Source organism: Pongo pygmaeus, chromosome 10 (genome assembly GCF_028885625.2).
Source record: "Pongo pygmaeus isolate AG05252 chromosome 10, NHGRI_mPonPyg2-v2.0_pri, whole genome shotgun sequence".
Classification (NCBI taxonomy): Eukaryota; Metazoa; Chordata; class Mammalia; order Primates; family Hominidae; genus Pongo; species Pongo pygmaeus.
The window spans coordinates 66739538-66762643 of NC_072383.2; the positions used below are offsets into that span (position 1 = coordinate 66739538).

The 23106-nt window shown below is 42.8% G+C and overlaps 1 protein-coding gene across 2 annotated transcripts in view; it reads right to left on the reverse strand.

The window, feature by feature from the left end:
• CPM (carboxypeptidase M) overlaps nucleotides 1–23106 on the reverse strand; it is an 81796-nt gene that overhangs the window by 9020 nt on the left and 49670 nt on the right. For both annotated transcript variants that reach the window (XM_054443551.2, XM_054443550.2), the window contains exons 4-7: nucleotides 13356–13528; nucleotides 11777–11961; nucleotides 10884–11054; nucleotides 6373–6525 (exon numbers count right to left, since the gene is read on the reverse strand). In XM_054443551.2, coding sequence (XP_054299526.1) covers nucleotides 6373–6525; nucleotides 10884–11054; nucleotides 11777–11961; nucleotides 13356–13528 — 682 coding nt within the window. The remainder of the gene's footprint in view (nucleotides 1–6372; nucleotides 6526–10883; nucleotides 11055–11776; nucleotides 11962–13355; nucleotides 13529–23106) is intronic.

Genomic DNA, 23106 nt, shown 5'->3' on the forward strand with positions numbered 1-23106 from the left:
CCCCCCTTAGGAGGTCCTTTGATATGTGATAAATATAGCGTGTACCCATCATCATAGGTTGGTGTGACAGAAAGAACCTAGTCAGGTTTTGATTTGAATTCTAGTTCTCAAGTCACTAAACATTCCCAAGCCTCAATTTTATCACCTATGAAATGGGGATAATATACCACCACCCAGGATGGTTGTGAAGATTAAATGTAAGTGACACAGAAGAGGAGGATCAACAAACATTAATTATTTCCTTTCTTCTTCTTCTTTTTTTTTTTAGACAGGGTTTTGCTCTGTCACCCAGGCTGGAGTGCAGTGGTGTGATCAGGGCTTACTGCAGCCTTGACTTCCCATGCTCAAGCAGTCCTCCCACCTCAGCCTCCCAAGTAGGTGGGACTACAAGCACACACCACCACACCTGGCTAATTTTTGTATTTTTTTGTAGAGGTGGGGTTTCGCCATGTTGCACAGGCTAGTCTTGAACTCCTGAACTCACATGATCTACCTTGGCCTCCCAAAGTGCTGGAGTGCTGGGATTATAGGTGTGAGCCACCAGCCCTGGCTTTCTTTCCTTTCCTCTTATTTGGATTGGGGGGGAGGGATAGCATTAGGAGATATACTTAATGCTAAATGGCGAGTTAATGGGTGCAGCACACCAGCATAGCACATGTATACATATGTAACTAACCTGCACATTGTGCACATGTACCCTAAAACTTAAAGTATAATAATAATTTTTAAAAATCAAAAAAAAAAAAAGAAAAACTATGCGGTGTGGCGGGGGGAGAATATATTAGATGAATTTCTGGAGTCTTAATTCAACTTTGTTCCACAAAGCAGGAATATGTGAGGGAAGAAGCTATGCATATTATTTCCTTCTCCAGGGCTCTGAGCTAGTTTACAGTCTTCCTGCCACTTAGAAAATCCATGCGTTTCAGCAAGGTAACTTGTGCTGGATGGTGTTGTGTCTGTTGGCATCTTTTGTATTTTTCGTTGACTTCCCCAAAACGAACCAAATCGAAGAAAATCAAGTGCATAAAAAATGAAGCAGAGCTATCATTGAAACTGACATTACACAATTTTTTGGGTTTTTTTTTGAGATGGAGTTTTGCTGTTGTTGCCCAGGCTGCAATGGCACGATCTCAGCTCACCGCAACCTCCGCCTCCCGGGTTCAAGCAATCTCCTGCCTCAGCCTCCTAAGTAGCTGGGATTACAGGCATGTGCCACCACGCCCATCTTATTTTGTATTTTTAGTAGAAACAGGGTTTCTCCATGTTGGTCAGGCTGGTCTTGAACTCATGACCTCAAATGATCCACCCGCCTCAGCCTCCCAAAGTGCTGGGATTACAGGCGTGAGCCATCGCGCCCGGCTAACATTACACCATTCTTTAACATTGGAGATAATGATGAAATAGAATTCAGGGTACTAGTAATAAGTAGTTGGCAGAAGACACCAAAAAAAAAAAAAAAAAAAAAAAGTCATGGTACCCTTTAAAAAAAAAGGCAGCAAATTTCTTCTTGGCTAGAAGCAGTTACACTTTAATAGAACAGATTTGACTTTTTTGACAGTCACATGACAGTGATTTTGGATGGCCTCAGGGACTTGAACAACACCTATGTATCAGCATGTGCTGCAGCTGAATCAAGGCTCCAGTCAACCTGCGGTCTGCCTACCCTCAAAGATAGAAAAAGGAAGAACAATTTGCATTTGAAGAAATGTCTGAAAGTCTTCATATTCCAGTTTGACCCTCATTCATCATCCCCTAATAACCCAAAGATTCATTTTCTTTTTTTTAAATTGAAGTCTCCCTCTGTTGCCCAGGCTGGAGTGCAGTGGCACCAGTTCGGCTTACTGCAACTTTCATCTCCCGGGTTCAAGCGATTCTCCTGCCTCAGCACCCCAAGTAGCTGGGATTACAGGTGCCTACCACCACACCTGGCTAATTTTTGTATTTTTAGTAGAGATGGGTTTCACCACGTTGGCCAGGCTGGTCTCAAACTCCTGATCTCAAGTGATCCGCCCACCTTGGCCTCCCAAAGTGCTGGGATTACAGGCCCAAAGACTCACTTTCATATGACTCTTACCTAAACCTAGAGATGGTTCTTCCAGCTATGGAAGCCTGGGGTATGTGAATATCACTGCTACTGGGCAAACACAGACCATGCTTATGTATGGAATTTATATTCAAAGGAAAACCCCTTCCATCAGCCAAATAAAAGCGTGCTTTAGCTTGTATATGTCTTTACAATATTTTGTCTACATACCACCAAACCTTTCACTTAAGAGGGAAGTAATTGTTTTACCAGAAAATGTGATTTATTTCTATATGCTGAAGTTGAAACATTGAAAAAAATACTAGTAGACCCTAAGAGGCACAGAGAGAGCCAACACTATATTAAAAAAAAAAAAAGGAAAATTTGAAAAACGCTCAGATACAATACAAATGAGAAGACATAAAATCTGAGACATAAATTCTGTGGCCAGATGGGGAGATACATGGGAGAAATGTAAAGCTCTTTTTCCCTTGGAAATGGATTAGAGCTTCATGAATGAAAAGTCTTGGCTGGGCAAGAACTAGAATTCTGCATCTGTTGGCCATGATTTAGAGTCGGAGCTGGGAAAGTACTTAGGAGACTGCTTGTTTGTGCCCATGTCCCCACTGCATGGTCACAGTTGCCTCCTATTGTGGATGTGATGGCAGATCCACATCTGTGGCCCACAGGCTTCTGGAACTCAGCACATACCAGATTCTTTTATGCCCATTGCTTAGGTTTCTGGATGCTGTGAGCCATTCCCTTGCTCTCTGGGTTCAGATCTGCTTTGAGGAGTCTAGGGGAAATACAGGGCCGCAGCAGGCAGGTAACACCGTGTCTGGCTCATCTTTGCTTCTCCTCAGAGACAGGGACAAGCAAGACATTTTAAGCCTCTAGAATTCAGACTTGCCCTCCTTTGCTACCTTGGTTTTAATGTCTGCCGACACCCTCATCTCAACTTGAACCTAGTAAATCATCCTCTAAGCAGGACAACACAGCACCAAGGGGCCCAAGTTTCAGTTGAGGTCTGCAGTGAGTTCTAATTGAAAGAATAACACCACTGAAGCCTTAGAACAGGCTGGTGGGAGGCAAGGCTGATGCTATTACTCTCAACTTTCTGTTGACTACACTGAGATTCAGACAAGTGCTTGCTTAAGATTGCAAACATCGCCAGATGACAAAACAGCTTGGGACCTACCTAAGCCTCTACCCTCTTGGCAAGGCCCTTCCACTAAAGCAGAAGGCCTTTCCTTCCCAGACAAGGTGACTTAGAGACTTCCAGATGGGTCAAAACCTCAGAAACTCAGAAGCATCCTAGCAATTGGTAAAATGGAACCAGTAAATGCAATGCAGTTTGACGAATATCAATAATGTCTTTAAACCAGAGCAATACCAATAAAGGGGTGTTTGCTGCCATTCTTCACAAACAAAATATTCATTAGTTTCTTATTGGGCACTAGTAGGGAGAGAAGCTTTCTATTAAGTAGTAATAACCACACTGTATTGGTATTTTGAAATATGGTTTCATTATTAAACCATGTTATGCATCTGTCTTAAACCACAAGGGGGCAGGGTTGATGTGCCAATATATGTATTTTTTGAGTGAGTTGTTTGCATCTGATTATAGAGACAGGCAGATAAACATTCTTTATAAAACCTAGTGCAAATGGGCTGGGCGTGGTGGCTCATGCCTGTAATCCCAGCACTTTGGGAGGCCGAGGCCGGCGGATCACCTGAGGTCAGGAGTTGAAGACCAGCCTGGCCAATATGGTGAAACCCTGTCTCTACAAAAATACAAAATTAGCCAGGCATGATGGTGGGTGCCTGTAATTCCAGCAAATTGGGAGGCTGAGTGGGAGAATCACATGAACCCGGGAGGCGGAGGTTACAGTGAGCCGAGATCATCACACCATTGCACTCCAGCCTAGATGACAGAGCGAGACTCCGTCTCAAAAACAAACAAACAAAACCTAGTGCAAATGTACTGGTAAGCCTTCCAAATTATTAAAAATAATAATAGGTATGCTGCAATTTGTATTGCCCTTTCCCTGGCAATATTACATCAACATGATACTTCAAAGCCCACCTTAATTCAGTGCTTGGTAAATAATCTTTACAGCTAGATTGAGGTTCTGAAAATAGTAGTGCAGTTACATAGAGCATATTTGATGTTGATACTGGTGAAGAATGAATTTCAGAAAAGAACAGGCAGAGCCAGTCACGGTGGCTCACACCTGGGATCCTAGCACTTTGGGAGGCTGAGGCAGAAGGATCGCTTGAGCCCAGGAGTTTGGGACTCACCTGGACAACATAGCAAGATTCTGTTTCTATACAAAATTTTTTTTAAAAATTAGCTGGACGTGGTGGTGTGCACCTGTAGTCCTACTTACTTGGGAGGCTGAGGCAGAAGGATCACTTGAGCCCAGGAGTTCAAGGTTACAGTGAGCAATGACTGCGCCACTGTACTCCAGCCTGGGTGACAGAGTGAGACCCTGTCTCTAAAATAATGATAATGATAACAATAGTAATAGATTAACAAACCAAAGGATCAATAGAGGTAGAAATATAATAGAAATGTTAGACTAATACATGACATGCGTCATGAGGAAAATCTAGTGGAGAAAGAATTACCAGAATACTAAGCAAGAGAGAACCCAAGACAATGTTTGATGACATAATGAAGAAGGTGAAAGTCCCAATAATAAGTTTATAATCTTTATTAAGATGCTGGTGAGAAAGAACGATATTTCATAATATCCCCTATCATAGGGAGTCAACCTAGTCCATGAACGACTCAGCCAGTTAGACATAGCCCTGTGAGTTTACCAGTAATCTTTGTGTACTTCTGTTCAGGTCAGGGCATGGAGGCTGGGGATACAGGTATGAAAGGGGGCAGGGGCATCCCTTTTAGGGATGTGTGGCCAAGGAAGGGTCCTAATCATCCTTGCACTCAGCCCTCTGGCCCTGTGCTACCTTCCCTCATCCTTCTCCATCTTCTTTGTAGCAGGAGGAAAGCTTTGCTGTGAATCATGCAGAAAATTCCAGGAATTATGCAATTATGCAGTAGGCCCATGCAGCAAACCTTTTCAACACACACACACACTCTCACACACTCTCTTTCTCTCTATGTGGTATCATAGCTATTATGCCAATTCCTGATATGTTTCTCTCCCCAAGCCATTCTGAATGGAGAAAGATAACTTCACCTCTGTAAATATAGAAGAGCCTTCCACACCTTGCCCAAACACCACCTGGTTAATAAACTTGAACTGTACAAGATTCCATCATCATCTCAAGCAGTGTGTTTCTCTAGTGCGATGGCTTTCTAAGTATAGCCGCTGGACCAGCAGCATCAGCATCACGTGGTAAGGTGGTTCAAACAGAAACTCCGGGTTGGGGCCTGGCAATCTGTTTTAGCAAGCGCTCCCGGTGAGTCCGCTGCACGTTTGAAAGCTACCACTCTCTGCCACATTTAGTCTGTCTATCTGTGATAAGGGCCAGCCAGCCTTCAGCAAACAGGCTGGCAAGATTCCTAGCACCAGGACATCTGGCAGAGTTCAGAGGTGAGAGGGGTTGAAGGTAATGGTGCTAGCTCACCACGCCACTTCTGGAAAAAATGCAAAGTGGTATGTCCAGTGTTCTCAGGGTCCTTGGTACTGCATGGTGAGTGACAAGCAAACAGTATTTTTCTAAATGGGAGATGATGTAACAGAGTAGCAGCCTGTTTTCCTGATATTTTGCCAGATTTCTAGATCATTCAACATGTAAAATTAGGGGGACTCTGGATGTTTGTTTGTTTGTTTTTGAGATGGAGTCTTACTCTGTCACCCAGGCTGGAGTACAGTGGCACCATCTCGGCTCCTTGGCAGAGGGAGCAACCTCCGCCTCCCGGGTTCAAGTGATTCTCCTGCCTCAGCCTCCCAAGTAACTGGGACTACAGGCGTGCGCCACCACACCTGGCTAATTTTTGTATTTTCAGTAGAGATGAGGTTTCACCTTGTTGGCCAGGCTGGTCTCGAACTCCTGACGTCAGGTGATACACCTGTCTCAGCCTCCCAAAGTGCTGGGATTACAGGCATGAGCCACCACAGCTGGCTGGTACTCTGGATTTTTATACCCTCATATTAAAGGAACATGCATCATGCTTCCTTTTCTATGAATGAGTGGGCACTGCATTTCTCACACACTGCAGATACTCATGTAGAGAGAATTCTTAACCATCAGATCTGGCACTGAAATGAGGCTATAACTACAAAGCACAAATAAAGGCTTGCGTTTAGTCAACCCAGAGGTCTTGCCAGATGCTCTATTTTGTATTAATAGGGAATTAATAAGAAAATTTTACAAACCTAGGTGCACCTGCTTTATATATTCAATTAATGAGGCTTTGTTATTATTCCAAAAGGATGGAAGCTTCTCCTCACGAGGATATTTACAGCATGACAGCTCCAACGTAATTTCAAAACACTGGGCCCAGATGTAGTTGTAATCTTGCATTCCACCTAAACACAAGCATATTTAATTTTTGTTAGGGTCTAAAATTGGAGTGGAGCCAAGTATCACGTGCCTTGGGGACAAGTGAATCAGACAGCTACATGTAAACAGGAAAAGATGAATTTGACATATTAGCTTGTAAAATCAGGGCTTGACATTCTGTTACCCAGGCATGACTAGACAATCCTAAATATTCCCATATGGGTAACTGGATCAGAGCTGACTGAAGTTCAACTGTGCATCAAAATTAAGTGAGGGGTGAAGGAAGGGTCCTTTTTTGTTTTTATTTTTTGAAATCCTACATTACAAAAATGATTCTTTGATTTTCATTTCTTTCTTAAATTACATTTTACATGGATATAAGCTAGAATAAGATTCCTTTAAAATATTTCTACAAATCATTTATAAATACACTTACTAAGTAAAGCTAAGCACGCTAATTTGGGGGAATCATGGGCCAACATTCACTATTGCCAGGTACTGTATGAAGTGCTTTGTATCAGCTCATTTAATCCTCACAGCAATTGCCCCCACTTTACAGATGAGGAGACATGATCACAGATGTTAAAGAAAAGTGCTCAGGGGTTTCGGCCAATAAATGACAGACACTGGAGTGCAGGCCACCTTCCGCCAGCACCTGTGGGCTTCCCCAATATGCCAGAGTGCTCCTGGGGATCAAAGAAAGAATGCTGCACTGCCTCTCAGAGGTGAAAGGCCCGGCCCCCTGTGGAGCCCAGGCTGCCACTGCTCATGCTGACTTACCGGTTCTCTCCTCTGGTCCCCTACTTTCAAAGGGTTATAATCATTTCATACTTTCTTTTTCTTTTTTTCCTTTTTTTGAAATGGAGTTTCACTCTTGTTGCCCAGGCTGGAGTGCAATGGCGCGATCTCGGCCCACTGCAACCTCCACCTCCCAGGTTCAAATGATTCTCCTGCCTCAAGTAGCTGGGATTACAGGCATGCGCCAATACGCCCAGCTAATTTTGTATTTTTAGTAGAGACAGGGTTTCTTCATGTTGGTCAGGCTGTTCTTGAATGCCCGACCTCAAGTGATCTGCCTGCCTCAGCCTCCCAAAGTGCTGGGATTACAGGTGTGAGCCACCGCGCCTGGCTTTTTTTTTTTTTTTTTAATAGAGACATGGTCTCACTCCATCACTCAGGCTGGAATGCAGTGGTGCAATCACAGCTCACTGTAGGTTCAAACTTTTGGGCTGAAGTGATCCTCCTGCCTCAGCCTCCCAAGTAGCTGAGACTACAGATGTGTGCCACCACACCTGGCTATTTTTGTTTGTTTTGAGACAGGGTCTTGCTCTGTCGCCCAGGCTGGAGTGCAGTGGCACAAACACAGATGACTGCAACCTCAATCTCCTGAGCTCAAGCAATCCTCCTGCCTCAGGCTCCCAAGTAGTTGGGACTACAGATGTGCACCATCACACCTGGCAAATTTTTGTATTTTTTGGTAGAGATGTGGTTTTGCCATGTTGCGGAGACTAGTAATTAAAAAAATTTTTTTTTGTGGAGATGGAGTCTTACTATGTTGCCCAGGCTGGTCTCAAGCCCCAGACTTTAACTGATCCTTGTGCCTTGGCCTCCCAATGTGCTGGGATTATAGGCATGAGCCACTGTGCCTGGCTTTCATTTTACATTTTCTAAGATGCAACATTTTTTTTTTTTTTTTTTTGAGACGGAGTCTCACTCTGTCGCCCAGGCTGGAGTGCAGTGGCTCAATCTCGACTCACTACAAACTCTGCCTCCCGGGTTCATGCCATTCTCCTGCCTCAGCCTCCCGAGTAGCTGGGACTACAGATGTCTGCCACCACACCTGGCTAATTTTTTGTGTTTTTAGTAGAGACGCGGTTTCACTGTGTTAGCCATTTTTTTTTTTTGAGATGGAGTCTTGCTCTGTTGCACAGGCTGGAGCACAGCAGCGCAATCTCAGCTCACTGTAACCTCTGCCTCCCAGGTTCAAGCAATTCTCATGCCTCAGTCTCCCGAGTAGCTGGGACTACAGGCGTGCACCACCACGCCTGGCTAATGTTTATTTTGGTAGAGACAGGGTTTCACCATGTTGCCCAGGCTGGTCTTGAACTCCTGAGCTCGGGCAATGTGCCCACCTTGGCCTCCCAAAGTGCTAGGATTACAGGTGTGAGCCACTGCACTTGGCCTAAGAGGCAACATTTTTTATACTTTAATATCTCTGAATTGGGATGTGTCTTAAACGTTTTTATGGCTAAAACATCATGTCTTTAGTTTAACTGAAAATATTTTCTTTTCTTTCTTGGTGGTACACTGGGTTTTATAATCAACAGTATCTTGGATTTGATGAAATATAGTAACTTTTAAGGAAGTAGTTTCTGACAGATTTTAATTTGTTACACTTGATACCTGCCCAATAAAATATGTATTCTCAGTTTCATCAGGATATTTTAGAAGTACTGAAGTAGAAAAAAATTTTAGGCCAGATACTGTGGCTCATGTCTGTAATCCAAACACTTTGGGAGGCCAAGGTGGCAAGATTGCTTGAGGCTAGGAGTTCAAGGCCAGCCTGGACAACATGACAAGACCCTATCTCTAAAAATGAAATAAAAATAAAAAAGCTTTTTTCTTTAAAAAAAAATTTAATGGTAAGAAAGTGGTCAAAATATGATACAAAACTATTATTTAAATATTAAGTAATATCTATGTAGGCCAATATGTAGGCCCAGATTCCAGCCAGGAAGAATTTCTCTGTCCTTTCTATTTCCTTTACTTACCTTGCAGGTTTTGTATTTCTCTTTGACCTCATTTTCACCAAAAAATAGTAGAAGGTAAAATAAGAGAGGAAAGAAAACAAGACAAAGTCTATGGCTGGACATGTCTCAGGTGGAAAAAATTTAAATAGCAAAACAGGCGTGCATTATGGATCCCTAGCAAATAGCCAGGACTGAGAATGCCAAGCGTGGAGGGGGCAGTTCTGGATAAGGTGGGACAGGCCTGGCCAACAAAACATCCAGGCCAGGCCTGGCCAGGCCAGGCACATTCTTCTGGGCTCCTCAAGGCAGCTGGCTTCACCTGTTTTTTGTCTGAGAAGGATACACAGCTCACACACAGGCACACTGGGGAACAATTCCCAGCAGGAACCGTTTCTAGCTAATTTCCTACACATCTGGATTTGCCTTCGAAAGTTAGACAGTGAACATGAAGGACAGCTCTGCCACTGGACAGGATGAGCCCTTTCTTAGCTACAAATTGTGGAGAGCAGGGACGATGCAGAAGCCCTAAGGTAGGAGAGGGGGCTGTATCTTGGACACCAGAGAGAGGTTTGGAATGCTGCCTGGACCTGCTGCCTATCAGTTGTGGTCTATGCTTATTTATATTACCTGGAAAACTGACAGAGAGCCACCCAGGCATAAAAATACCAGCTTGTGCAAATTACCTGAAAGCCTGTGCATCCAAAGTGACAATTAGGGAAGGCACCTTTGGAAGTGGCCTGCACGCAGAAATGCATGCTGCAGCTTGCTGTTGGTGGGGTCAGGCTAACAAGTCTAAAAGGGAATGTTTTCCCCTGAGGCATGGAAATCCAGTTCCAGTCCACCGTCTCTCCTCCTGTCCTTCCACCCTAGGTCCCTCCTACCCCGGGTTTCTGTTTATATTATTCCCTCTAATAAGAATGTCTCTCCTTCCATGTTGCCTACATGGCAATCTCATCCTGTCCCTTACCCAGCTGTCTTATTCCAAGAGTGGAGAACTGGGGCCCTCCTCCCACTGTATCCTGCCTGAAGAGCTCTTTTGTTGAGCCTGCAAAATGGCTTTAAAATCATGATACTTCATGTAAAAATTCAGCTTCTTTTTACAAACTGCAAGATCTGGCAGTATTGGCTCCCCAAGGCTGCATGGCAATAATTAGCTAGATCTAGTAGCAGCCGTCCCTGTTAGACGGGATGTAAACATCACATTTCTCCAAGCTCTTCACTACTCCCTACTGTATTTTGGCTCTGCGCACCCTTGGGGTACACTTTACCTTCTCTAAATCTGTTTTTATTCTAGTTACACTGCTATCACAATTACTTATCTGCGTGTCTGTCTCCCCTATTCAACTCCAGGGTAAGGTGTGTGTCTTGTTCATCTTTCAATTCCTGGCTCACAGTAGGCAGACACAGAATAAGTACCTGAATGAATGAAGAAGGCCCTTGGTAATGAGGAACATGTCTGAGCATCTCTCAAACAATCAGTCATCTCCACTGCTCTTATGATATTAGCTGATAAGGACAGAGTGAAGGGCCTATTGTGCCTAAAGTTCTTTTAACAACGGCTGGATCAAAATAAACCAGCTGGCACTTCTGGGTGAAGGCAATAAGGAGAATGGAAGAAATGAAGAGAAACTCACCTTGGAGTGGATACCAAGAGTATCCATTTGTAACACCATTAGGAAAGTTCATTTTGTTTTTACACTCGTCTCCTTTCTTCATGTTGGGATTTCTTGAAGCGTAGGTATGTGCAAGATATTGAAAAACATCATCATCAGGTGTTAAGCTTCGGGAGTATAATGCCCCAGTTGCTGCATTTAAAAGATGAACCAAGACATTTAAACCGACTTGAGAGTAAGAGGAAACACAAACACCATGTTAGCAAAGACATAATCACATCACACACACATGCTCTAATTTCCCTAGAGAGAAATCCTTCATCCACCTCCTCTATTCTTCTTTCTACTTTATAATAAACATATGCAAGGTGATAGCCCCCAAATAAGTCAGATACAAATCCAAACTCCTAAATCAGCTTAAAAATTAAGTGTCCTCTTAGTCACTCTTGCTAATTTCTGGAGGTAAGGACAATTTCGTTAGGTATTATAGGGGTGAATAAGGCTACTGTAATATTTTGGGTCCTCATCCCTCAGAGTTTGAAGAGGAGTCAACAGTTATTGTTCATATATGATTAGCAAAAAAAAAAAAAGTGAGTTGTTCCAGTTTTAAATTATTTTAGCCATGTTGTCTCTTGTCAGAGAATCAAAATCTGACTATTTAGATGGTATTTTCTAGAATCTAAATTTCACTAATTCACTGATGCATGTCCAGCTGTGGGTTGTCAGTTCAGCCACACTGCCCATCTGCTGTTGAAGAATTACAGGAAGGATGGCTAGAGTTGGGAACATGAAGCTCTTTTCACCCTGCCAGAGAAGTTAAGTGGGGAAGGGAGAGTTGATCCCCATCCAGAGGCAGAGAGTTTCCAGCCCCACTCTGGACTTAAGAAGCCAGAACTGGGCCCACACCTGCTTACCTTGAACGCCATTATCAAATGGGTAACTGGCCACGAGGGCACCACCATGGAGGTTTGCAGAGAGGACAAACGTCTCTGTTTTCAGCCACTTCATGACTGCCACAGTTTCAGGCTGCCTTGAGACATTATTATATTCAAAAGCATCGGGGAAATTTCGATTCAAGTCATACTGGTTATAATTTTCCCTTTAAAAGAAAGAATATTTCAGGGCTTATTGATAGAGCATGAGGGAGTGGATTCTTACAATGTCTTGCCCTTTGGTTTAGGCTCCAGGTATCTTTCCAAATGTGAGTACGGGTGTGGTGGATGGCTGCCCTGGTGGCCTGCCATGACCCACACCTGGCACTTACACCCCATGGCATCCCCTCCCTCGTGATCTGCTCTCACCAATGAGGTATTAGCTATTGTGATACAGGCAGAGGTTTGATAAGTGTTTGTATTTTGGGACTTCTGCTCTTAGATGCTCCCTTTTAGGACCTTGAGATCCCAATGGTCGCCGCGTGGAGAGTCCATGGAGAGTCCATGGCTCCAGGTAAATTGTCTCAGAAAGACCAGAGCTGAGCTCCAGACCTGTGGCACAGACAGTAGCCATCCCTGCTCTGCCCTGCCCAAATTCCTGACCTATGGAATCAACAGTAAATAAAAAGGCTATTGCTTTAAGTCGCTAATTTTGGGATGGTTCGTTAAGTAGCAACTGATAACAGAAACAACAGTAAACACATTACACAAAAGTATTTGTGAAACGTGGAAGAGCCATGTTTAAATATGCTAGAAAAACTTAAAATTGGAGGGAATCAAGTAGTGAGATTTTGTTCAGCTTTGGTAAAGCAAACACATATATGTAAATTGCATACACATGAATGTATATTAGACATCTGAGAAATTCCAAACCTCCCAAGGCAGCTTGAAACAAAATAAACTGTTTAAATCAGAGCTCCTTCAAGACCTGCTCTTGGTTATGGTTAGTTCTTGGACTACTGGCCTAATAAATCAACCAGTCATTACCAAGGGCCTGGGTGCTCTGCCAGGCACTGGGGATCTAACAACGACAAATACAATGGACAGGAATCCTGCCTGCAGGTAGCTTGCAGTGTAGTGGGGAGAGAGACATGAAGCAAGAAATTAGATATTAAAAGTTGTGCTCTGACAGTAAAGTGCCAGGTGATGTGAGAGTTTATCAGGGGATCTAGTGTATGAGAGGTCGGGAGAAAGAGTCTTGGAGGAAATGCTATTTAGGCAGGGGGAGGAAATGGTGTGTGTAAAACGCTGAGGTAAGAAAGCACCTGGTAGTTCCAGGAAGGAGGCCTAGAGGGGAGGAGGCAGGGGAGAGAGAGGGAGTGGCAGATGAAGATGGAGAGGTTAGGTGGGCACCAGTGCAAAGTAGCCTTATTTGCATTTCTTCCTGCAAGCTGGGGGCAGCCCTGATGTGCCTTGAGCTTTGGCACATCAGCGACATGACACCGGCTCTGAGGGCTCTCACCATGACACATCTCCTCTTGCCAAGGCCAACAGGTGCCTGTCGGGAGCCTTTGTGTTGTGTTGTTTGTTTTCAAGTAAAGATAGACCAGCCCCTCTTTACCTTCCGATGCTGTAATAACAGTCAGGCTTTTTGACGGCTTCGAATCCATCTGGGTTCATGGAAGGCATGATGTGTATCCGGGTACTATTGATCAGATTTGTGATTTCAGGGTCTTTACCATCACTGGTTACGAGATAGTCAATCAGATGGAGCAGCAGCTCCCGCCCAACAGTCTATATGTGTTAAAGAGAAAAGAGGATATTATTAGGTCAGAGGCAATAAGGAAAGCACTCCCTACAGTACAAATTCCCCAACAGGGGTCTCTACACATGATATCTCAGACCCAAACTAGTTTGTAAGACCAGTCTTTCTCAAGCATGCTTATGCTCTGCCAAGTGGCAATCAGGTGGCGATCAGTCATGAGGTGTGCTGAAAAATGCTAGTAAGAGTGAAAGTACCTATTTGTAAATAGTTTACACATTGCAAAAATGAATTAGAGTGGAATAATGCTGCTTCTGCTTCTTCTTCTTCTTCTTCCTTTTTTTTTTTTTTTTTTGAGACAGTCTCAACTCTGTCACCCAGGCTGGAGTGCAGTGGCGCGATCCTGGCTCATTGCAACCTCCACCTCCTGGGTTCAAGCGATTCTCTTGCCTCAGCTTCCTGAGTAGCTGGTATTACAGGCATTTGCCACCACGCCCAGCTAATTTTTGTATTTTTAGTAGAGATGGGGTTTCACTATGTTGGCCAGGCTGGTCTCGAACTCCTAACCTCAAGTGATCCACCTGCCTCAGACTCCCAAAGTGCTGGGATTACAGGCATGAGACACTGCGCCCGGCCAGAATAATAATAATTCTTATTATAACATTTTTCATTTGGTTGTCCTCCAAAGTATCTTCTGGAGTGGTAGAGCAAGAGGTCAAGTTACAGAGAAGCACAGGAATCACATATTTCCATGAGAATGCATGGTGCATATGAAGCTTATCATGTATGTATTGGTGGATAACCGACTTAATATCATCGCATTGTAGATTTTTTTTTTTTTTTTTTAAGACAGGGTCTCGCTATGTTGCTAAGGCTGGCTTCCAACTCCTGAGAAACTTCATATCATTATCACTTTTCTACATATATATTTCTAATATACATTAAGTAAAAGCATGACTATTAAAATGTTAAAAACTGTCATATTCACCTAAATTAGCTTGCATATCAATAAGGCTTGGGAAACTGAAGGCCTGTGAGAGATCTTGCTTTATAATCCCTCCCCAGGAGAGAGATTCATTATTTTTCTTATTTAAAAAAAGTAATTTAAATGTCAGCCTTATCATAGGAAGATCTGCTTAGACTACATCAAGTTCTCCCTATCATTCTAGGTTCAAGGAATCTGCTTCAGAAGAACAGATGTTGTTGAGGAGTTAGTAAATGAGAACTCAGGGGCAGCAGGTGAGAAAATCAGGAGAGTGCTGCAGGCACATTCATATAGATACTGTGCAAGAAAAGATTTCATGGAGCCTCAGAAGAATTTCCAGTCATGATTTTACTGTAGGACTTCAACATTGTGACAAAGGATTAAGTGATCCTTGGATGACCACTTCTCACTTGATTCCCTCACTGGCACATAAAGAGACCACACTTTAAACATTTGTTATCCTAATGAACATAGAATAATTAAAATTGGGACTAAGAAAATTTGGGGCTGGTGGCAGTGGCTCATGCCTGTAATCTCAGCACTTTGGGAGGCTAAGGCGGAGCCCAGGAGTTTGAGACCAGCCTGGGCAATGTAGCGAGATCCCATCACTACATAAAATAAGAAATTAGCCAGGCATGGTGACACAGACCTGTGGCCCCAACTACTCAGGAGGCTGAGGTAGGAGGATCGCTTGTGCTGCCCAGGAGGTTGAGGCAGCAATGAGAAGAGATCGCACCACTGCATTCCAGCATGGGTGACAGAGTGAGACCCTGTCTCAAAAAAAAAAAAAAAAAAAGAAAGAAAGAAAATTTGGGATATATGAATTATAGATTCATAGGCAACCATAAAATTTAGAGTCAGATTATGTCCAATCCTGACTTCAACTTTTTTTCCTACTCATTTTTTATCTTCCTCTTCCACTACCTTGATTTTTTTTTTGAGACAGAGTCTCACTCTGTCACCCAGGCTGGAGTGCAGTGGCACCATGTTGGCTCACTACAACCTCTGTCTCCTGGATTCAAGCAATTCTCCTGCCTCACCCTCCCAAGTAGCTGAGATTACAGGTGCCCACCAGCATGTCTGGCTAATTTTGATATTTTTAGTAGAGACAGGGTTTCACCATGTTGGCCAGGCTGGTCTCGAACTCCTGACCTCAGGTGATCTGCCCGCCTCAGCCTCCCAAAGTGCTGGGATTACAGGTGTAAGCCACCGCACCCAGCCAGATTTTTGTTTTTTAGTCAAAATTGTCACTGGAAAAAGTCCTTACAAGCTAATAACCAAAAAAGTCACTGGGTTCCAATTTTAAGATATAATAGGTTTTTAAAGGTCCAGCACCTTTGGAAGTAACCTTGATGAGCTACTTATGACCTGCCCTAAAGCCAGTGGGGAGGAGCTGGTAACATAAAACTGTGACAGTAACTTTAAATGTGAAAAGGGGCCAGGCGTGGAGGCTCACGCCTGTAATCCCAGCACTTTGGGAGGCCGAGGTGGGCGGATCACCCGAAGTCAGGAGTTCGAGACCAGCCTGGCCAACATGGTGAAACCCCATCTCTACTACAAATACAAAAATTAGCTGGGCATGGTGGCGGGTTACTGTAATCCCCACTACTCAGGAGGCTGAGGCACGAGAATCGCTTGAACCTAGGAGGCGGAAGTTGCAATGAGCCGACATCGCACCACCAGCTTGGGTGACAGAGTGAGACACCATCTGGAAAAAAAAAACAAAAAAATGTGAAAAAGATCGTTGGTTTAAGAAGCTTTCTCAGAAGGCTTTGGGGAGGAATAGGTACAGGAAGGTGAGGAGGAAGTGACCAGGAGTCCCATCGTTCCTTAAATGTCTAAATGCTGGTTAGAGGCCATAGTATGGTTCAATCGGCAAAAATCCCTGGCCTATCTGAGTCCCAAGTCAAGAACAGAGAGGAAGTGATATCAGAATCCCCATGTAACTCTAAATGTGAATTTGTCTCTTAGCTATCTGAATCATACATTCTTCAGCATGCAAACAATCAAGACATGAGTTGGCAATGAAATTCACCCAACCGACAGAAAGTGAAAAGGAAGAGTAAAGAAGCCATGATTAGGAGGCTAGGTTGAGTTGGTATTCTGTTAGATACACAATTAGATTAAACAGTCTTGGTAGTATGGGTATAGAACAAAATATAAAAGTTAAGGCCGGGCACGGTGGCTCATGCATGTAATCCCAGCACTTTGGGAGGCTGAGGTGGGCAGATCACCTGAGGTCAGGAGTTCGAGACCAGCCTGGCCAACATGGTAAAACCTCGTCTCTACTAAAAATACAAAAATTAGCCGGGCATGGTGGTGGGCACCTGTAGTCTCAGCTACTCGGGAGGCTGAGGCAGGAGAATCGCTTGAACCCGGGAAGCAGAGGTTGCAGTGAGCCGAGATTGTGCCATTGCATTCCATCCAGCCTGGGCAACAGAGCAGGACTCCACCTCAAAAAAAAAAAAGTTGAGGGAGAAATTTTCAAAGTGTTAATTTCATAGTTCACATTTCATAGTAAGGGGTCATAAAATACTATCAAAAGTTAAAATATATACACATAAAATGACTACAGTTTCAAAGTTTTTAATAATCTTTTTTCTTAACTTTAGAAAAATCTGATCATCAAGCTGGGCACGGTGGCTCATTCCTATAATCCCAGCACTTTGGAAGGCTGAGGCAGGTGGATTTCCTGAGGCCGGGAGTTTGAGACTAGCCTGGCCAGCATGGTGAAACCCTGTCTCTACTAAAAATATAAAAATTAGCCAGGTGTAGTGGCAGGTGCCTGTAATCCCAGCTACTCGGGAGGCTGACGCAGGAGAATCACCTGAACCTGGGAATTGGAGGTTGCAGTGAGCCGAGATTATACCACTGCACTCCAGCCTGGGCAACAGCGAGACTCTGTCTCAAAAAAAAAAAAAAAGAAAAACAAATGTGATAATCAATTTCTTATTTTGAGAAAGTATCAATTTCACCAGTTATTTTAGTTTCACTTCAGTTTTATTCTTCTGTTAATTCAAATAAAATAAAATTTCATACAATATAACATATGACACATTTTATTTTATATTCTTTTAATTCCTCTGATTCTCTTACTACAGAAATATATAGATGTCTAGAATGATGTCTGGCAAATATTAATGATGGCTATTTCCGGGTACAGTATTCTGAATGATTTTTATTTCCTCTTATTCTTTTTAAAGAAAACCTATGTCATTTTTACAAAAATATTAAAATCATGATCTTTCAGGGAAACAAGTATGTAACCAAAGTATTTTCTGTGTGTCTCAATAGTCCACAACAAATCACAAGTTCTCAATTGCAAGGGTAAATAAAAATCTTGAAAATAAGATAAAGAACCAACTAAGCGTCAGATAATTTTTTAAATGCTGAGGTAAACAGATGAAATTTCAGAGGCAGTTAAACAAAATCCTCCTTTCTTTTTGGGCCATCTTTTCCTGCCTCTGTAACAGCAGATTTATGCCAAATATTATTCAAATTAATTCTTTCCAACCTTAATATAAATGTTTCAAACACTCATTCATGTTTTATGTATAAACCTCCCTTCATTGAAAATTAAGTCTTTGACAGGAAACCCTGGAGAGTCCAAATTTTAAAAAAGAATGTGGTCAAAAGAGTCTCCAATTGCCCAGGCAGCCTTTCACCCAGCATGCTGGCTTCCTTCCTGTGAGAGCACAGACTTCAGGGAGAAGCCCTCATGAAGAAACGGGGGCCTGATGGACATACCGGCCTCCGGAGACTCTCACTCCATCTCCTTCATCCGGTGGTTAAAATGGCAATCACCCAGAAAGCAGAAAATACATTCTCTATCAGCTACAGTTCAATTCAGTCAAGTTGGAATTTGCCACACAGATACAAATGAGTGTTCTGGTTCTTCACAGAATGTTTATTTAAAAAAATAGAAAAAAATTTTTGAAGGAACAATCCACAACCCAGGCAGTGTTGTGGGGGGGGTGTGTGTGTGTGTGTGTGTTTGTGTGTGTGTGTGTGAGAGAGAGAGAGAGAGAGAATCTTCAGCTCTCCTAACAATGGAATCTGTTTTTGAAATGCTACCCTGTGATGCAGCTTCTTGGGGGAAAGTCATCGGGCTGTGGGGCTCCACAGTGGTGTGTGTGTTATAGATTAAAGTTATTTGTCTGACCTGCCTAGCTAATCCTTCTTCTTCAAATATCAGCCTAAACATGACATTTATCTAGCATACTTTTCTTGGCCTCCCAAGTCTGGGTTCACCATGACACCTGTGTTATCTAATGCGGGTCACACACATTACAATCACTTGGCTGACCTTGATTGACCTCCCCTTCTCCAACTCCACCATTGAAGCCCCAAAGTCAGGGACCCTCACGGTTTTTCTCTGTATCCCTGTGTTCTTGGTGTAGCTTGTCCAGCTCCTGGTATATCATGTATTCAATAAATAATTGCTAATAAACTACTGTTGAAAATTCATTATAAGATCAAGACTATCCTGAGGAAGAACTTTCTAAAATTCACATGAGGACTTCAGGTGCTTTGTAAGGGGAGATGTACAAATGATCAAGCTATTTTATCTGAAGGATTTTTAAATACCGAACAAATTTTACAGAGGTACAGGCTAACAATTCTGCTCATGACAGGCACTTGGGATATCTGGTCACCCTGGCCCAGCCTCACCAAAAAGTTAACTAATTTAAAACATGCTTAAAATGAACTAGATATTTCACTTGGAAAACAATGAGCTCTGCCTAAATCTAAAAAGAAAGAATTTAATTATGCAAACCACATAGTGTTACTGAGGACATTTTGCTATCACCTGGGATAGTGGTAGAAAAAGGAGCTTGGGAAGTGGCATTTAGAAAGACAAGCTTTAATGCTGTGTTTTGGTTTAATGATAAGTTGGGAACCTCTACTGCGTGTTGACTGTACTTCCCAGATTTTCCAGAACGGCCATAATTTCACATATTGTGTCCCACTGTCTGTGTAAACCATTAAAATACCCCCTAAGTAAAACATTTAGACATGCAAACTACATCTCATCAACTGTCTCTTATACTTAGAAGGTGTGTGAAAATCATTTATCCTTTATCTCTTTATTTTTAGGTTGACAAATATGGCCACTATTACCCAGGGAATGTTTTTTCTTTTCAACCTATATTTCTGGAATACAATAAACTATAAACCAATGCCACAATCATAAAATTCTAAATGTGATGCGAATTTTTCAAAAGTGAAACTGCCTTTGCAAAAATCATAACAGTGAGAAAATTATGGCAATGAAAGAGATCTGATGAAACCAACTCCATCTTGCGTCTAACCTTCAAGCTATCCTTGTTCATTCCTGGGCATAGGCTAAACTAACATAGTTCATAGTTTGACTTTGAAACAAAGATGATAATAGCCTTTTCCTGAATGTAGGACTAACAAATTAGCCACAAGTTTAGAAATTACGGTTTAGGAGTTATGCAGCCAGAGGCCACAAGATTCCAAGCCTCCCCAATTGCTCGGAGGGATAATATCACTATTGTAAAACCTAAGATATTTTTTAGACCCTGCACTGGATGGATCTGCTGGCACCACCCACATCGATAAACTGGTTCATCTGGTCTTGTGGCCCCCACCCAGGAACTGACTCAGCACAAGAGGACAGCTTTGACACCCTATGATTTTGTCTCTGACCTGACAATCACCACTCCCTACTGTCTCTCCCCCAACCCACAAAATTATCCTTAAAAACTCCCAGTCTCTGAATTTTCGGGGAGACTGACCTGAGTAATAGTAAAACTCCGGTCTCCTGTTCAGTTAGCTTTGCATTAATTAAACTCTTTCTCTATCGCAGTTCCCCTGTCTTGATAAATCTGCTCTATCTGGGCAACAGGCAAAATGAACCTGTTGGGCAGTTACAAAAGCCCATATGAAGTCTATCTTAGTAAAAATACCATTGCTCTTTAAGAAATTAAAGCTTAAAAAAATTCCTACCCCCCATCTCCCCAAAAAAGCAGAATTGCAATTTAGGCTGGGCGCAACGGCTCAAGCCTGTAATCCCAACACTTTGGAAGGCCAAGGCCAGAGGATCGCTTGAGGCCAGGAGTTTGAGAACAGCCTGGGGAACACTGTGGGACCCCATCTCTACAAAAAATAAAAAACTTAGCCTGGTGTGGTGGCACACACCTCTAGACCTAGCTATGTGGGAGGCTGAGGCAGGAGGATTGCTTGGACCCAGGTGTTTGAGGTTACAGTGAGCCATGATCACACCAATGCATTCTAGCCTGGGTTACAGAGCGAGATCCCAACTCTAAAATAAAAAATAATTGCAATTTAGTTAAATTATTTTACAAGTATATTCAATAGTTACTCCTACAGTACAGTATTTAAGACCATTGGCCCTGAGGTCAAGGAAACCTGGGTTTGAACCCAGGCTCTGACCTATGATACTTTGCTTAATGTTACTAGGGTTGGCTTAAAACTCTAGGCACTCAATTCTTTTTTTAGGACAGGGTCTTGCTGTGTCACCCAGGCTGAAGTACAGTGGTGTGATCATGGCTTACTGCAGCCTCGACTTCCCAGGCTCAAGCAATCCTTCCACCTCAGCCTCCTGAGTAGCTGGGACCACAGGTATGCACCATCCCACCTGGTTAATTTTTAAATTTTTTTTAGAGACAAGGTCTTACTATGTTTCCCAGGCTAGTCTTGAACTCCTAGCCTCAAGCAATCTCCCCATCTTGACCTCCCAAAGTGATGGGATTATAAGTATGAGCCACCATGCCTGGCCTAGGCACCCAATTCTTTAAGCACACAGTCATGCCTTGCTTTAATATTTCCATTAGGCAGGAATTAAAGATGTCTTACCAACCTAGAGATTACCCAAGAAAAGTATTTTTTCTGCAAAATTTGAAAAACATGGGATAGAAGACAAGCACAAAACAAAGAATAGGGAGGGCTGGGGAAGATTTTCCCAGGCTTCTCTTCTGCATCCACATTTAGGCTGAGGATGTTAGATGCTCCTGGTTTCAGGGCATGGTCCCAGTTTTCAGTACAGCTCTGATTTTAGAGTATTGGTTATAGTCTACTACACAGCAAGCCAGGAGCAGAATGAGGTGATGGGGGAAGGTGAGGAGACAAGGATCCTGTTCCCAGGCAATCTGAATATCTGTAGCATATGGGAATGGCAAAGAACCCCATTCAGCCTGCACTGGCATCAACCCTTCCAATTAAAAAAAAAAAGATTCAACTGTAGGTATGCCAAGTGATGCCAATTAGGAGCTTGCGTAAATTAAACCTAGAATTGAGGCTTCAATCCAACATGTCAATATGTGTGCAAATAATGTGTGTGCCTGGATGAACCAGAAAAACACCTACTAGTCTTATTAAAATGAGAAAGAACCCCAGAAATGTTTCTCCCATCCTGCTCCAAAAAATGAATAAACATTGGTGACAAAGGCTCACCACGAGTGCTTTGTCTGTTAGCTCCCCAGCAGTCAAGGAGAGAGAAGTAAAGAGTAGGGGAAAGAAAGGGACAGGTAGGTGACTGGAAGATACTTATTCCAGTGTTGCCCTCTAAGAGCTTGCTGCTCTTTTACATAACAGCAAGCCCAAATCCTCTCACCAAATGGTGCTGGAACAACTTAGTATCCAACCAAGTGAAATTAATTTGAGATAGATCATAGATCTATACTTAATAACGAAAACCATAAAACAGAACATTTTAAAAACAGAGAAGAGAGAGTAAAGGAGTGGATCCACAGCTGGGCAAGGCTTAGTGTTCAGGCTCTGGGTTCCCACAGCTGGTGACCAAGCACAAACCTGGGCCCCCTTCATGGTACATGGGACTAATAAACATGCCTTCTGCAGAGGTGATCCAAAGAAGCGAGGCCTAAAAAGCACTTATTGTCATCTGTGCTCCATAAATGTTAGCTATTGTTATTATTTTCTTGTAAAGCACTGTTTGAGGAGGCAACTTGCCAGCCTGATTAATGTGGCATAGTGAGCCTGTGCCATAGAAAGCATGTGAGACAATGGAAGGTCACTGAAGACAAGAAAAATATCTACAGTATGAGCCATGATCCTAGTAGAACAATGACCTTTGCAAGAATAAGAGAATATGTGAAATTCATGCAAAATGAGGAGTGAGTTTAACTTTACTTATTTCGTAACAATACTTGGCTGAAAATGGGCCATTTTAAGTTGATTTTGCTACCCAGAGTTTGCTTTTGGCATTCCTGAGTGTAGCCAGGTGAATTAGCCTGAACCCTCAGCATCAATCAAATGAACCTATCGTCACAACTCGTAAGATGTGTATTAGCCACATTAAATTCAACAAACGTTTAGATTTAATTTCCAGTTTGAAGTAAAGACAGGGACTAGAGGTACAACTGCAATGATACTATAAAGAAGCAAACCAAAAATCCAGAATATGTGGCATTCTACAGGGCAGACAACTGATTGGGCTCTTTATCAAGCCTAGTATCATAATAAAAAGATACTGGATTAAATGAGATCCAATAGATCCAACATATCCACTAAATGTGATGCATGGGCCAGGACTGGATCCTGATTTGGGTAATTTTAGAGATATTTGAGGACAATTGGAGAAACTAGAAAGTGGGGGATAAGATAAAGATAGGATAAAGA